Source organism: Pezoporus flaviventris, unplaced genomic scaffold (assembly GCF_033815535.1).
Source record: "Pezoporus flaviventris isolate CSIRO_AGI_PZ_B2104156 unplaced genomic scaffold, CSIRO_AGI_Pfla_v1 ptg000002l, whole genome shotgun sequence".
Classification (NCBI taxonomy): Eukaryota; Metazoa; Chordata; class Aves; order Psittaciformes; family Psittacidae; genus Pezoporus; species Pezoporus flaviventris.
This window is the reverse complement of record NW_026892550.1, coordinates 49,773,673-49,786,872: the sequence shown is the minus strand read 5'-3', so window position 1 is coordinate 49,786,872 and position 13,200 is coordinate 49,773,673. Positions and strand designations below refer to the sequence as shown.

Sequence of the window (13,200 nt, the reverse complement as noted above, 5' to 3'; positions counted from 1 at the left end):
CAAACTCAAACACAAAACAAAGTATCAAATAACTGCTAATTAACTGAGCACTATTGCACTATTTATCCTGTGTACTAATGAGGACAGGTTCTTGGGAAGGGGGTAAGAATGCACTTACATAATTGAAGGGTATCAATGCATGAACAAGGGTCCTAACTAGAGTTTAAAAGCCTACTTTGTACCTGTAATTCTGATTTTTGAACACTTTGTAATTGAAGTAACATTTTCTGGACCAAGTTCTGTCCTGATAGCCATTTAAGTAACAACAGAGATATCCCACCAAGAGCAAAACGTGATGCTTTACAAAAAAAAAATATAAAAAAAAAAATTGTTCTTTTGCTGTCTCAATTTTATGTTGGGTTTTTTTTTTTTTTTTTTTAGTATGAACTTAAATTGGTGCTACACTTCACTTTGGTGCTACACTATTCTATTTCCAGGAAGTTAGCACTAACTCAACAGAAATACATTGTGGTAAAATCACAAATAGCAATTTTGTTAATGACAACATTTGTGTGTCAAAAAAATATACAAAGAATGCATTTCCAGAGGACTTCTGCAGACACCTTCCAATAATAACTTACAAGTAACTGACAAGTAACCACAGTGCAAAACTCGATGAAAGTCAATAATACATTATATGAAGGACATGCAAGACTACAGATTCACACAGCCATTTTACAGTTCTAGCTTCAAAACACCTGCTGGAAATCTTAAATTATTTGTAAGCTTTAGAAATTGCCTCACAACTGCAGCTAAATACTGACTGATGACTGTTATGCCATGAACAAGACATAAATTTGGATGGTGTCCATTTGCAACCTTGAAAGAACAGACTAATGATGATAAAGCCATTCATTTAAAAAATAAAATAATTGTAAGCTAAATAAACAGTAAGATCACAGTACATTAATTTAAATTAGTACATGCTGTTGCAGTAATGTTTATGTTCTAGTCATTTGACTTTCGCTATTAATAAAACTTTTTATGAGCTTGTCCTAAACGCTGTTAGAAAATATTCACTTTAACATGTCAGTGCATTCATTTTCCCAGGGTTTTTTTTTAAGCAGTTTTCACCTAATTAATGTCAAAAATAAGAGAAGAAAACATCACATACATAATGCATTCAAGGGTACAGGTCACCGCCAGCCAGACACATCAACATGAGTTGTTACAAAACCTGATCGCAGAATGAATAAAGTCATGTCTGCATTTTGCAGAAATAAGAGAAGAAAGAATAAAGAATTCAAACAGTTTAAGCAGCAGGGAATGACAGTCTCAACATCCTATCTATGGTTGCCACCTCCAGGCTGTCACTTCAGTTTCTCTTCTGGTTTGAAGCCAGATCATGTGTCAGATGAAACAATTTAGTGACACTAACCACAGTTTTTTGTTGACAGTCAGCCCTGTTACAAATCCACATCATGGCATTGGCATCCCAGCAATCATTCTATGCGGATATTGAGAAACACAACATCTCAGATTTATTAATCCAGTAATTTTAGCAGAAGTCCCCACAGAGGACTCACTGACATAGCAAAACGAAGTGAGGACTACACTGCGGCACGCTTCAGCTATAGAGTATTATAGACTATTTTGGTTTTCATAAAAAAAAACTTAACTGGCATTTGAGGTGCTCCTCGATAATCTGATGGCCTCACTGCCTGAAAAACACACCCACAGAGCCAGCAACCTCCGAATCCAGTGACCTGCATAATGGGAATCAGCCCACATTTGAAGGGGGCTAAGACTTGTGTGCATTAAGACCTCTTCTAAACTCCCAGCCTGTTTGTCCTACGTTTGTTCATTAGAGACAAACACTGAATGCTAGTATCTCATTACTCCACATCTGTATCTTACTAGTAGTTGCAAAAGCAGTTTTCTTTCCTTGGTCATTTCTCTCCTTGGTGATTAAAACTGTGCAGGTACACTGAATGCTTTTTAGGTAACAATCAGAAATTAATGGCATAGTGCTGTCTCAGGTAAGAGTTACATACTCATTCTGAGAATCTTTCCTGGGCTGACAAAGACTGTGGATACAGTTTTCCAGTTGGGTTATGTTACTTTAAGTACCTCTTCTTGCTTTTTGGTAGAACAGCACATAATGAATGGAAAAACATGCAGGTTTCTTGAGCAGTTCTCAACTATCAAAATTTATAGAAGTAGATTCCCTTCGTATTTTGGAAAAAAAAAAAAACAAGAAAAAAACCACCAAAAAAAACCCAAAAAGGATACCACTGCTTAGAGAAAAGACTGTAAGTGGAAATGACAAGAGCTGTTCTGTTGAATTGTAAACTACGAAACCTGATAAAACAGCAAGCAGTCTAATGGATACTTATGACTCCTGAGCTGTACTGAGACATCTCATCAGAAAGTCTCATAAAAGTGTCAGCACACTGTAGAAACAGTGTCATGGAAAACTATTTGTATTAGGTAAGACCTGTTCTTTTTTTTTTTTTGCATCATCAGTGAAGCACAAACAACTACAGGAGGAATTCAGTTCATTTGAAGTAACTACCTCCAGCTGCAAATATCTATCTCCAAAAGCAGAAATGCAAGGGACAAGAGATAATCACTGAAAACAATTAAAAGCAAGAGAAGATGATGATCCATATGAAGAGAAATGGGAAATCTTGTGAGTGCATAGGCCTGAAGAAAGGCATAAAAAAATTGCTCCACAGGAAAAATAATCTAAGTATAGTTAATAGCCCATTAGCAAGCCATTTTAAATAAAAAGGAAAAATCTTTTTCCCAGATGCATAATCTGTCAAAGTCCCTGCCACAGATATCACAAACATAAAGAACTTCACAGGATTCTACAAGAGTATTAAATACAGACACTGCAAGCAGTCACCATGTAAGCAAAGGTAAATACTGGCAAGACATGCACACCTTCATTCCTCAGAGCTTAAATCAACACCCAGGTCACAGCAAATCTCACACCTGGAGCACTTGCACTGTGCAACACAGAGCAATGAGTGCAGAGGTCTCCTAGTAAGCACTGACCTGAACTGGCTTGCCTGAAGGCCAGGGCACATCAGCACAGAAGAAACCAGGCCAGAACAGTTCTGATCTATGTGTACAGAGGAGGGCTTACACCCTGAAGGACCATGCAGCAACACTACTCCCAGTCCCAGATCTAGTTCATATAACTGAACTTGTCTGATTGCAGCCACAGTCTATGCATTCCTGGTAAAGATGTACAGACTGAGACTGAGGCCCTCCACAACTATTCATTAATTCAGCTTGGTACGTTTCCCTGAAGTTGTCATTGACCACTGCCAAAGACAAGATCATTTGAGCACCTATTTGTCACCTGATGTTACAAGGCAAGTAAAATCCCAAGGGCATGTGCAATAGGTATTTTTGTGAACGCACAGACCTAAGCAAAGAACCATCATCTGTCTTCTAGGAAACTCTCTGCAGAAAAGTTTGCAGTTTCCTGTGCATGAGTCTCTGGGCTCAGCTCCTTCCTATACAAACACACATACATACACACACATTTAGTATAGACCCACTGTTTTCATTCCACTAAAAGGCTGCCAAGAAACTTCAGTCTGAAGCTACATATGGACACAGTCAGAAACTGCAAACATTACCTCCTGAAACCAAACTAGGCAACTGTAATTAGCCCCGAAACTTAAAGTCTGAGACATGCTCATAAAAAGATATGAGGAAAAGGTTAGTAAATACTGAACAGCAAGAAATGTTAGAAAAGGAGATTGTTGGGAAGGAGTGTAAAACTTAGTTTTGAACACACTGATCTGATACAGCCAGGCTGCAGGTAGGCATGTTCTCAGCAGCTTTGAAAGCCTCATAGCATCCTTAAGGTTGCTCAGCCACAACACAGCAGGGGCGTCCAGCTAGGCCACCCTGACTCATCTGGGGTCTCTCTACCCCTGTATTCAAAAGAATATTCTTGGTTGTTCATCTGCATCCAAAACCAGGTTAATTTCTGATTAAAACTCCTGAACTGCAGGATGTCTCTCAAGCACAAGCTCTTCTGCCAGTAAAACAAGCACCTTGCAAGACAAGTGCAACAAAGACAGAAGCACAATGCTCTGCTTAGTAGACAAAATAATGACATAACAGCAAGAGCTGAGAGGAGGCAAGACATCTAGAGACTACAAAGAAACAGTAATAAATATGCCTTGAAAGCAAAACACACAACCACCTAACCTGATACCAGTGCACAACTTAGATCACCTTTTCAAAGTGGCTCATGTATCTCTCTTTCTAAAGCTATTTCTTGGCTTCATGTGTGCAGCCTAGCAAAGTTAAACTTTGGGTTAAACTAAAGATGTGCAGAGACTTTGCTATTTCAGTACCTCGCACTCTCAAGTGAGGAGTTTTTCTTACATTCAGGGAAGTGCTAAGTTTGACAATAATGTTTCTTTGTAGTTCCCACAGATGTGCAAACACATACAAACTGGATAGCTGTAGTCCTTCCAGTACAGACTTATTACTTGGGTTGGTAAACAGGGAAGGGAACTTCTGCCCTTACAGATTTTTGTGTCACACAGCAAATGATGCCAGCCATGAAAGCCTGGGTCATACTCAGTAGCTATTTTTCATGCTCAGATTTATCTCAGGAGATACATACACTGTCTCATTAAGCCATTTCAAGAGATGAAACATAAAATAATAGTTTTGTACCGTTTCTGAGATTTGTAAACTCAGGAAAAAGAGAAACAAGTGTATAACAGCTTTTCAGTCCCTGCCCATGGCAGGGGTGTTGTAACTAGATGATCTTAAGGTCCTTTCCAACCCTAACTATTCTGTGATTCTATGATGCAGTCTTACCATGAAGGAAAGGTGGAAGGTTCACATGTGCCAGTGGCAGCTTTTAGACTTTCCAAAGCAGCTTCCCTGTGAAAATGAAGCCTGATTAAGAGTACAACAGTTTTATCACACTTCAATGACAAATGCATCACCAAACTCAAACTGCTGGACCAAGCTGAAGAAAGAGAATTTCTCCAGAAAATCACATTTTTCACTTGAAAATGATTAATACAGCTATGAAAACTCTTCTAATAATCATACAAAGTGATTCTTATTTTTAGATACGTAGTGATTTATTTTTAGATTACCTGGTTGAATAATTCCAGTAACAACAGACAAATACTCTTCAGGTTCCTGATCAGTGGAAATCTCGTTGCTGCCTCTATCTAAGGTCAGTGTCTCATAAAGTACCTCCGAATTCTCCACCCCACAAAGCAGAATCACCACATTATCTGGAGGTCTTAGAACTCGCTCCAGAAAGTAACTTCTCTTTTGATTCAGGCAGTTAAGAAGTCCACATGATAGGATAAGGAGTTTACATTTATAAGATGGTAAAGAGAATAGCTCCTGCTGCTTGAAAGACGAAGTCTCTATATTGTAGAGTAAGATTCCTTCTTCATTCACTATGTGTCCAAAAAGCGATTTTAAATACAGAGCCCACTCTTCTGCTTCTTGTTCATATATCACGAGAATATCCTCTGTATTTTCTAGAGACAAGAAAATATATATATATATATATAAATAAATTTTTAATCCATTATAAATATCAGAAGACATATTAGTTAACACCCCCCCCCAAAAAAAAAAAACAACAAACTGGAGGACAGGTCATTGCCTTGAAATGACAACCATCTGCTTATTTCTAGACAAAGGCAGCCAGATCATCCACAGAAGTGCTGGTAAAAGAGCAGACTATTTTATGATGAGAATAGTATTCAACTAGTATTCAATTAGTATTTCAGAACAAATAATGAAATTGCAGTGCAGAAAGTAGAGCACATTCACACATTCTGCTCTCTCTTTGAATCTTGACAAACAGGTGATACTATTAAGAATGCAACCGTTCACTTATAATGGCAGTAGTAAAGAATATATATTTGAACACTGGACATGATCTGACTTCATCAGAAACAAACTGGTATGTTTAGGATATTTTGGCAGCATGGTATTAGGACAGTTGTTCGTTATCTTTCTTGACTGTCCTTATTCTAACAAAATACTTAAAGACCTGACAAAAATCCAGAACGACCTTTTTGTAGTTCTGCATCTCTAAGATGCTAGTAAGAAGACTAATACTCTTCCACAGTGTTACGAGGGTGACAGTATGAAACAGAAACAATAGGCACAATCTAAAACACAAGAGGGTCCCTCTGAGCATCAGCAACACATTTTTCACTGTGAGCACTGGCACAGGCTGCCCAGGGAGACTGTGGAACTTCCCTTGCTAAAAACATTCAAAAGATGCCTGGACGTGGTCCCGGCTCTAGGTGGTCCTGCTTGAGCAGAGCAGTTGTATAAGATGGCCTCCAGATGTCCCTTCCAACCTCAACCATTTTGTGATTCTGAGAAACCACAAAAACCTGTGATTTGCTGATCAACACAATATACATTAAAATGCCACGGTAACTTCAGACCCTGAAGCAGTTCACAATCACAGCCGTATACAGCAACAGTAAGAGACTCAGGAATAGATACAGCTGTTGCACTTTACCTCCACTGAATTTCACTATGTCTCCCAGGTTCCTGATGGGTCAGGCAACCTGACTGACACTTGTCTGCAGTGCACCACAGCTTCTTCACAGGTGAGTATTTAAGCTGCTTCTTTGTGAGTAACAAGAGATATTGAAAATGCAAATATACACAGAGTTTAAATGTTTCTTGGGATACACTCCTGGAAACATAGTGCAGATGTAGCTAAGGGAATTTAAATAACACAAAACAAAAAAAAAAACACAACAAAAACCTCAACTTGTCAAGGATCCATGCAAGTCCTTGTACAAAAGGAGAAACTGAACCTAGATTCTGAGCCCAGGATTACAGCTCTAGTTATGGACTCCCCTTCTTTTTAGAAGAAATTATTTCTAAATTTTGTTCATTCATTTTTTACTCAGGAGATACTTCTAATAAAATACCCAGCTGAAGGCTGACTGGTATTTGTAGAATAGGAGTACGACAGTTTGGTCTCTTGAGTTCATTATATGCCTATAAAGTGCTTGGTGCTTGGAGGACAGCTGCCATCTTTTAAAGATTTGTGAAGACTTTTGAAGTCTTTAAAAAAGTTTTCAGTCATAGGAAATCATACAGGGACATGCTCAGTATGGTAGTGGGTGATGATATTTCAAGATAACCGATATATGACCCTGACCAATATATTAGATCAGGGTAATATTTGTGAAAATGGGTTTGGAAAGGTGACTACTATATTCTCCATGGTAAAAACATTCTCAAAAATACCTGTTTCTGCTGAAATGCTGGAATTTAATCATAAAGAAAAATAGTAGTGTATTTCTCATTTAACCCAGAGCAAATTTATGTTTTATGACACTACGATGAGAAATGTACTTGCTGAAATGTCGTTTTTGGAATCTCATTTAATTTTCCATAACTCTCACACAAAAAAATAGAAACAAAAAGCTACGGAGCTTGCTGCAGGGTTTCAAAAGAAGAAATTATATTAATGGAGCTGTAAGTTCAGAAGCTTTTTCAGTCTGACCACAACATTTCGTATCATAGGAAATGGCATCACCAAGCACCTTCTACTTTCACCCCTATTTACTAAAAGCATTGTGGATTTAAAGAGGATGCTCGATCCATGAAGAAGACTTCAGAACTCATTTTGAACATGCTTAGTTTCAACTTCCAGCCACAGAATGTAATTTTATCTATTTCTGCAAGCTGAAAAAAGTATCTGCTCTCAGAATTCTGTCCCCTAAGGTCTTCAGACTCTTGTGAAGTGACTCTTAGCCTTGCCTTCGTTACAGTTTGCAAACTGAATTACTTTGCCCACTACAAGAGAGGCTTTGTAGAACTCCTACAATTCTTTCTCCACTTTTGCAAACTTTCTCACCTTTTCAAAATACTTTTGAGAAACTCCAAATTGTATACATGGTACAAGTTCCTTGACACAGTGTATAGGAAGAATAAAGTAATGTCACTTGAGATTACCTCAGATAAGCACAGAAAATTCACATTCAGTCTCTAAGTTAAAGGTCTCATTTTAAGTTCATGTTCAGCCACATTTCCTTCTACTATGATGGATTTGGGTAATGACATGGCTAAGTAGAATTGGAGGGAGGGGTAAAAAAGCATGTTTAAATTAAATGGTAAAAATATTTTTTATAGCTTCACAGAATCTTGATGTCCTGATCATGCAGAAGATCTGGCGGTGTCTTCCATAGCACCCACTTGGCCAAGTCTAAGCTTCTTCTCCCTGTAGAAGAAGAGCTCTGGTAAAGAATGGTGCACTACTGCACCTCATCCCTGCGCAGACTGGAAGCACTCAAAAGGCATTTCCATATCCCAGAGCAAAAAAGAACTGCTGGACTCAATCATTCAGGCACAGCTGAAGAGTTCCCCGTGGGCATGGAGGATTAAGTTTTTTTGTAGAAATATGCTTAAAGAGTTGACTCCATATAATAATCATAATAAAACATATGTAAGGTATAAAGTTCATGCCTGTGCAAATGGACAGCACAAGGCTTGAGTACTCAAGAAATTCTAAAGATGAAAGTGAGAAAGTTGCACTGAAACATTAAAGGATGATGAAGTAATTCTTATTTCCACATGGTATATCTGCACCTAAGTCCAGAGCTTTGATCTTAGGTAAGTGTGAATGAGAAAGGGGTTTTAAGATGTTTGTTGAAGGTTTGACTGCATTTCTTTTTAACTATATTGATTTTTATATATGAGAAAAAGCTTTATTTGTATAAGGGAGTGAAATATATCTAACACCACACTTGATGGAAGAAAGGCTCTGCAATATGCATCTCATAAAATTTTAATTTAATATGGCTGCCATATTCAGTTTGTCTTTTCTATCTATATACAGACGGAAGAGTCACACTGTTGAGGAGAGACTCATACAAGCAAGGTATTTCGTGCAGCAGTTTGGTGCAATGTTTATCAGTTTAAAGAAAGCAGCTAGTGCTATCAGGTTACCTGTGGGAAACCTAACATGGCTTTGTTTTGAATTACATGCTTATATTTTTTTCTGTCACTGATATGCCTTCTTGATTTTTAACTTTGATATTAAGCAGGAATGCAAGACCTACATCTTACATCACCAAAACTGTATTAAATTGTGAAATACCACTATTTTGAAATGCTTGCCTGACTTTAAAGTTTACCCTAAGAATAGTTATGGAGTCCTCTATCTAAAATGTGTCTTTAGCTTTTTCCTGCTACACAATGTTTTGACTTCAGAAATTTTACTAAGATATAGATGCTTGAATGCAGCTTACTTGAATGCTAAAGCCCAGCCAAGACTCTGTCTTCAAAACAGTACCATTTTTACCTGAACAACAAAGGCTGAAGTCTAGCTTTAATGCAACACTGTCCAATATTGAATATACAGTAACAATGCTTAACTTTTCAACTAGAGTTTTCCCCCTTCATTATTTTAATCTCTCACTGATTTTTTTTTTTTTTTTTAAGTTATGGCACTTGGAGTATAATGTAGGTTGAGATGAATTTTGTTCCCTTGAAAGCTAATGTAATAGAAACTATCATATCCTGACAAAATTAAGCCATACTTCAACTACTCCTACTTAGAAACTGAATCAAAGGTAGAAATAAAAAGTATTATTAGTTTAGCAATGAGAAACAGTAAGAGAATTTATGTGGTCATCCATAACCTGAAAGGGTTATTTTGACAAGCAAGTATATTCTCTAGTTACTGGTGTGTACACGGCTGCCACCAAAAAACACATCTCATCAAACATGCCATCTGAAGCATTCTTTGAGAAGACCTGATGAATCTTACGAGAATCAAATGAGACAAAAACATCTTTGCATGCTAATATGACCAAACAGGAATCAAGAACTTGCATACACAAGAAAAAAGAACATCTTTTTATGGAAACAATTAAAAGATACAGCATGGAGGGGAAAAGAAAAAATTAAGTATATTAGAAGTGAAAGAAAGAACTCAAGAACTCTGTAATGCACTAAACACATCAGGAAGGCAAAGGAAACAAATTAAAGACTGGGAACGGGTGGGCTACACTTAAACAGGCCCTCAGTTTATGAATCTTGCAATCCTGTGTGTTTAGAATTGAGCTAGAAGTACTTGTTAACACTCATCTTCAATAACAAAACTGCTCAATTCAGAAAAGCAAGCCCTCTGCACTAAGGCAAATTTATTCCCTGCCTTTTAAAGGCTTAATGTTTGTAGATTATGTGCTTTACTTCTAGATACCTGCATTTTACTACAGCTGTTTCCAGCAAATGAGCATTAACATACTTTAACTTAAATAAGGCTGATTTCAGTTAGGCTAGGGTTTAAAAATTGGCTCTACATTCCCACTGCCTTCGGATGCTTTGACAAAAATATAGTGACACCTGAACACCAACATTTAACCCAAACTCTAACTGAAAGATGGACACTGTATATTTCTCGGGGTCATCCACAGCCTTCTCCAGTTAATATGCTGAACCCAACAATGTCATACCTGTTGTTCTTGTTCAACCAGCTACCCAGGAATTCCTGTAACTACACAACAAGCTTGTCACAGTCAACCCTGACAAAAAAGTAATCCCAGCCTGTTTACAATCTTTGCCTTAATCGCGCTAGCTTTTGATACCTGCATGAAGAAAACTTTTCGAATTGTTCTGAAACACCATGTTGGGAAAAGGGATCAACTGCTAAAGAGGAAATTCATCCCTTTTATTTCTTCCTGCCACAGAAGTCCTCATTTATGGAAGAGGAAACTGTGCAGGTTTTTTTGTTGTTTGGGCTTTTTATTTTGTTGTTTGGTTTCGTTTTGGGTTGTTTTTTTTTTTAATGGCAGTCTTTAAAGGAAAGGCATTTGACAAAGAAGTGTATCAACTGTGTCAGCATGTAATGAGCTACTGCACATTGTTAAAATTTGTTAAAATAAGGACAGCTGCTGAATATCTCAAAGGAGAAATGAAAAGGCACAGAAAGGAAGTTCTTGCTCACTTTCTTGTAATACATTGATGAAAAATTGGGGCAACATAAGCAATAGGGAATGACATCCATTGCATCTTTAATTCTATTATGAATAGCAGACTATACAGGATCACCATGAACATCTTGCCATGCTAAAACTTACTCATAAAGAAGCAGTATTTTTCTCCAGGCATGGACAGCTAGGGCAGGGAAATGCAAGACGTCAGAAGTCAGTCACACTCATCTGATCAGACCTTTTTTTTTAAGACTCTAGTTTCACTGTCCAAATCAAATGTCACCTCAGGTGAATGCATAACATTCTCCCATGAATTCTCATCCCACAGAAACATGGGCTGCATGGTCTAGAGTGATGTATTCCTGCCCATGGCAGGGGGGCTGGAACTAGATGATCTTCAGGTCCTTTCCAACCCAAACCATTCTATGATTCTACTCCTTCCTCATTTAGAGAGTCTGAAGTCCATGTTTTTTCAACCTTCTAAGGTTTGAAAAATGTCTGTTTTCCCTCTGACATTATCTATTCTACTCTCCCTTTTGCCCACATTCCTTCTACCCTGTAGGATAAAACTATAGGTATAGTCAAGGGTGACACAATGACAAAAAAACAAAGCATGAGGAACGTAAGAATCCCAGACTCCTATCTCTGCTTAAAGATTTGCAAAACCTTCCTTCTATTCTCAAGAAGATACCTTTCCATTTGGATAGTATGTAGGATGAGAATGGCAAGCATACATAGTAGTTCAAAAGAGACTCCAGAAACAGAAGACCTTTAGCCTCTTGGCCCCTTTGCAATCCTTTCTCAAAGATTCAGCCATTCATCTCTTCATGTTGCTTGCCCTGATTGCTTAAAATGATATAAGGAACTATGGAAAAAGTTTCACTAGTACTTCAAATAACCCCTGCAATTTAACATTTGGAAACAGAATGAGAACATTTAATTCAGCACTAATCAGTGGCCTTAGTCTAATGAACTGCCCCTCACCCATTCAAAAGGCATTGATTTTCCCAGTCAGCACACCTGACATGCATCCAGTAAATGTATCTCAAAATGCATCTCTAGCTCTTGGTTGCTGGAATTCTGTAAGGCAAATCCCCTGAAGCAAGCCAAAATGGATTCATCGCAGGAAGGACAGCAGAAAGCACTTTAGAACTACTTGTAGATAATGGAAAATGTTTTCAAGTAAGACATGTTGCTTTTCAGAGATGTTCCACTAATGGAAATGAAAATTATAAAAGCCTGCCTGTAAACTTTAGAGTGAGATTACGAAGTAGCTAAATTGCTGCTGTGCTGTGGCACACCTGTTTCAATTAAAGAAATTATCCTATCACTGTATCAGCCAGCAGAGCGGCTGCACTTTGATTCTCAAATGCCTTTTCACTAGCATGTAATAAGAACATTTTCATTGTTTATGTACCTTCTGTTGCTAATTGCTAAGTTGTGTGTGAAAACAAATACTTGCTGTATCTGTATAAATTCAATCCTCATCTCTTCATTGTTTTTCTTATTAAGCTCAATGAGGTCTGAGTGGGCAAAATGAAAAATGTTCCTACAAATGGGATAAATTTAGGCTTGATCTAGTGGGCTTTCTCTGTAAAGAAATTCCATTGACCTTCCCTACAGTGACAATAGGAACACAGAGCCAATGGGGTACCCTTCCAGAGCACGGAGCTGACCCAGGCAGACTAGAAAGATACCTAACTATCAAACCTGACAAAGACAGTACTAAGTCCCGAAAGCTGTTTGTCCTGAGGAGTGATGTGGCCTTATTCCCTAGTTTAGGCCTCTCTCTGATCTGTCCTGTGAATACATGGGCAGAGACATCTTATACTAGATCAGACTGTTCAAAGCCCCTGTCCAACCTGACCTGTAACAATCCAATGATGGGGCATCCACTGCTTCTCTGGGCAATCTATTCCAGGGTCTCACCCGTACTTCTCTGGGTTTCTAAAACTGTTGTTTCCTTTGCCACAGGTCAGTAGAGTATTCAGGGAAGGCTTCTGACATTCCATTAATCAAATGGCCTGATCTCCTACTTTTGCAGACTGGTTTCAAAATCAATTTTTTATACATCTCATTTACTTGAGTGTTCATCCAGAAATTAAAGGAAGTGTGAGAAGCAGTTTCTATTTGATGTATAACATGTCTAAGCTATGAGGTTGTAGGAGAAAGTGTCTTCCTATTTCAGCTCATTTCTTTTATCCCTTTCTGACACATGTGACAGCCGCCAAAAAAAAACCCAAACAACAACAACAAAATCTTTAATCAGTGTTGA

General features: G+C 37.9%; 1 protein-coding gene across 4 annotated transcripts in view; it reads right to left on the bottom strand.

Annotated features, from left to right (window-relative positions):
- Nucleotides 1–13,200, bottom strand: part of BANK1 (B cell scaffold protein with ankyrin repeats 1) — a 147,274-nt gene that overhangs the window by 123,565 nt on the left and 10,509 nt on the right. For all 4 annotated transcript variants that reach the window (XM_061478203.1, XM_061478196.1, XM_061478188.1 and 1 more), the window contains exon 2: nt 5,088–5,486. In XM_061478203.1, the coding sequence (XP_061334187.1) occupies nt 5,088–5,486 (399 nt within the window). The remainder of the gene's footprint in view (nt 1–5,087; nt 5,487–13,200) is intronic.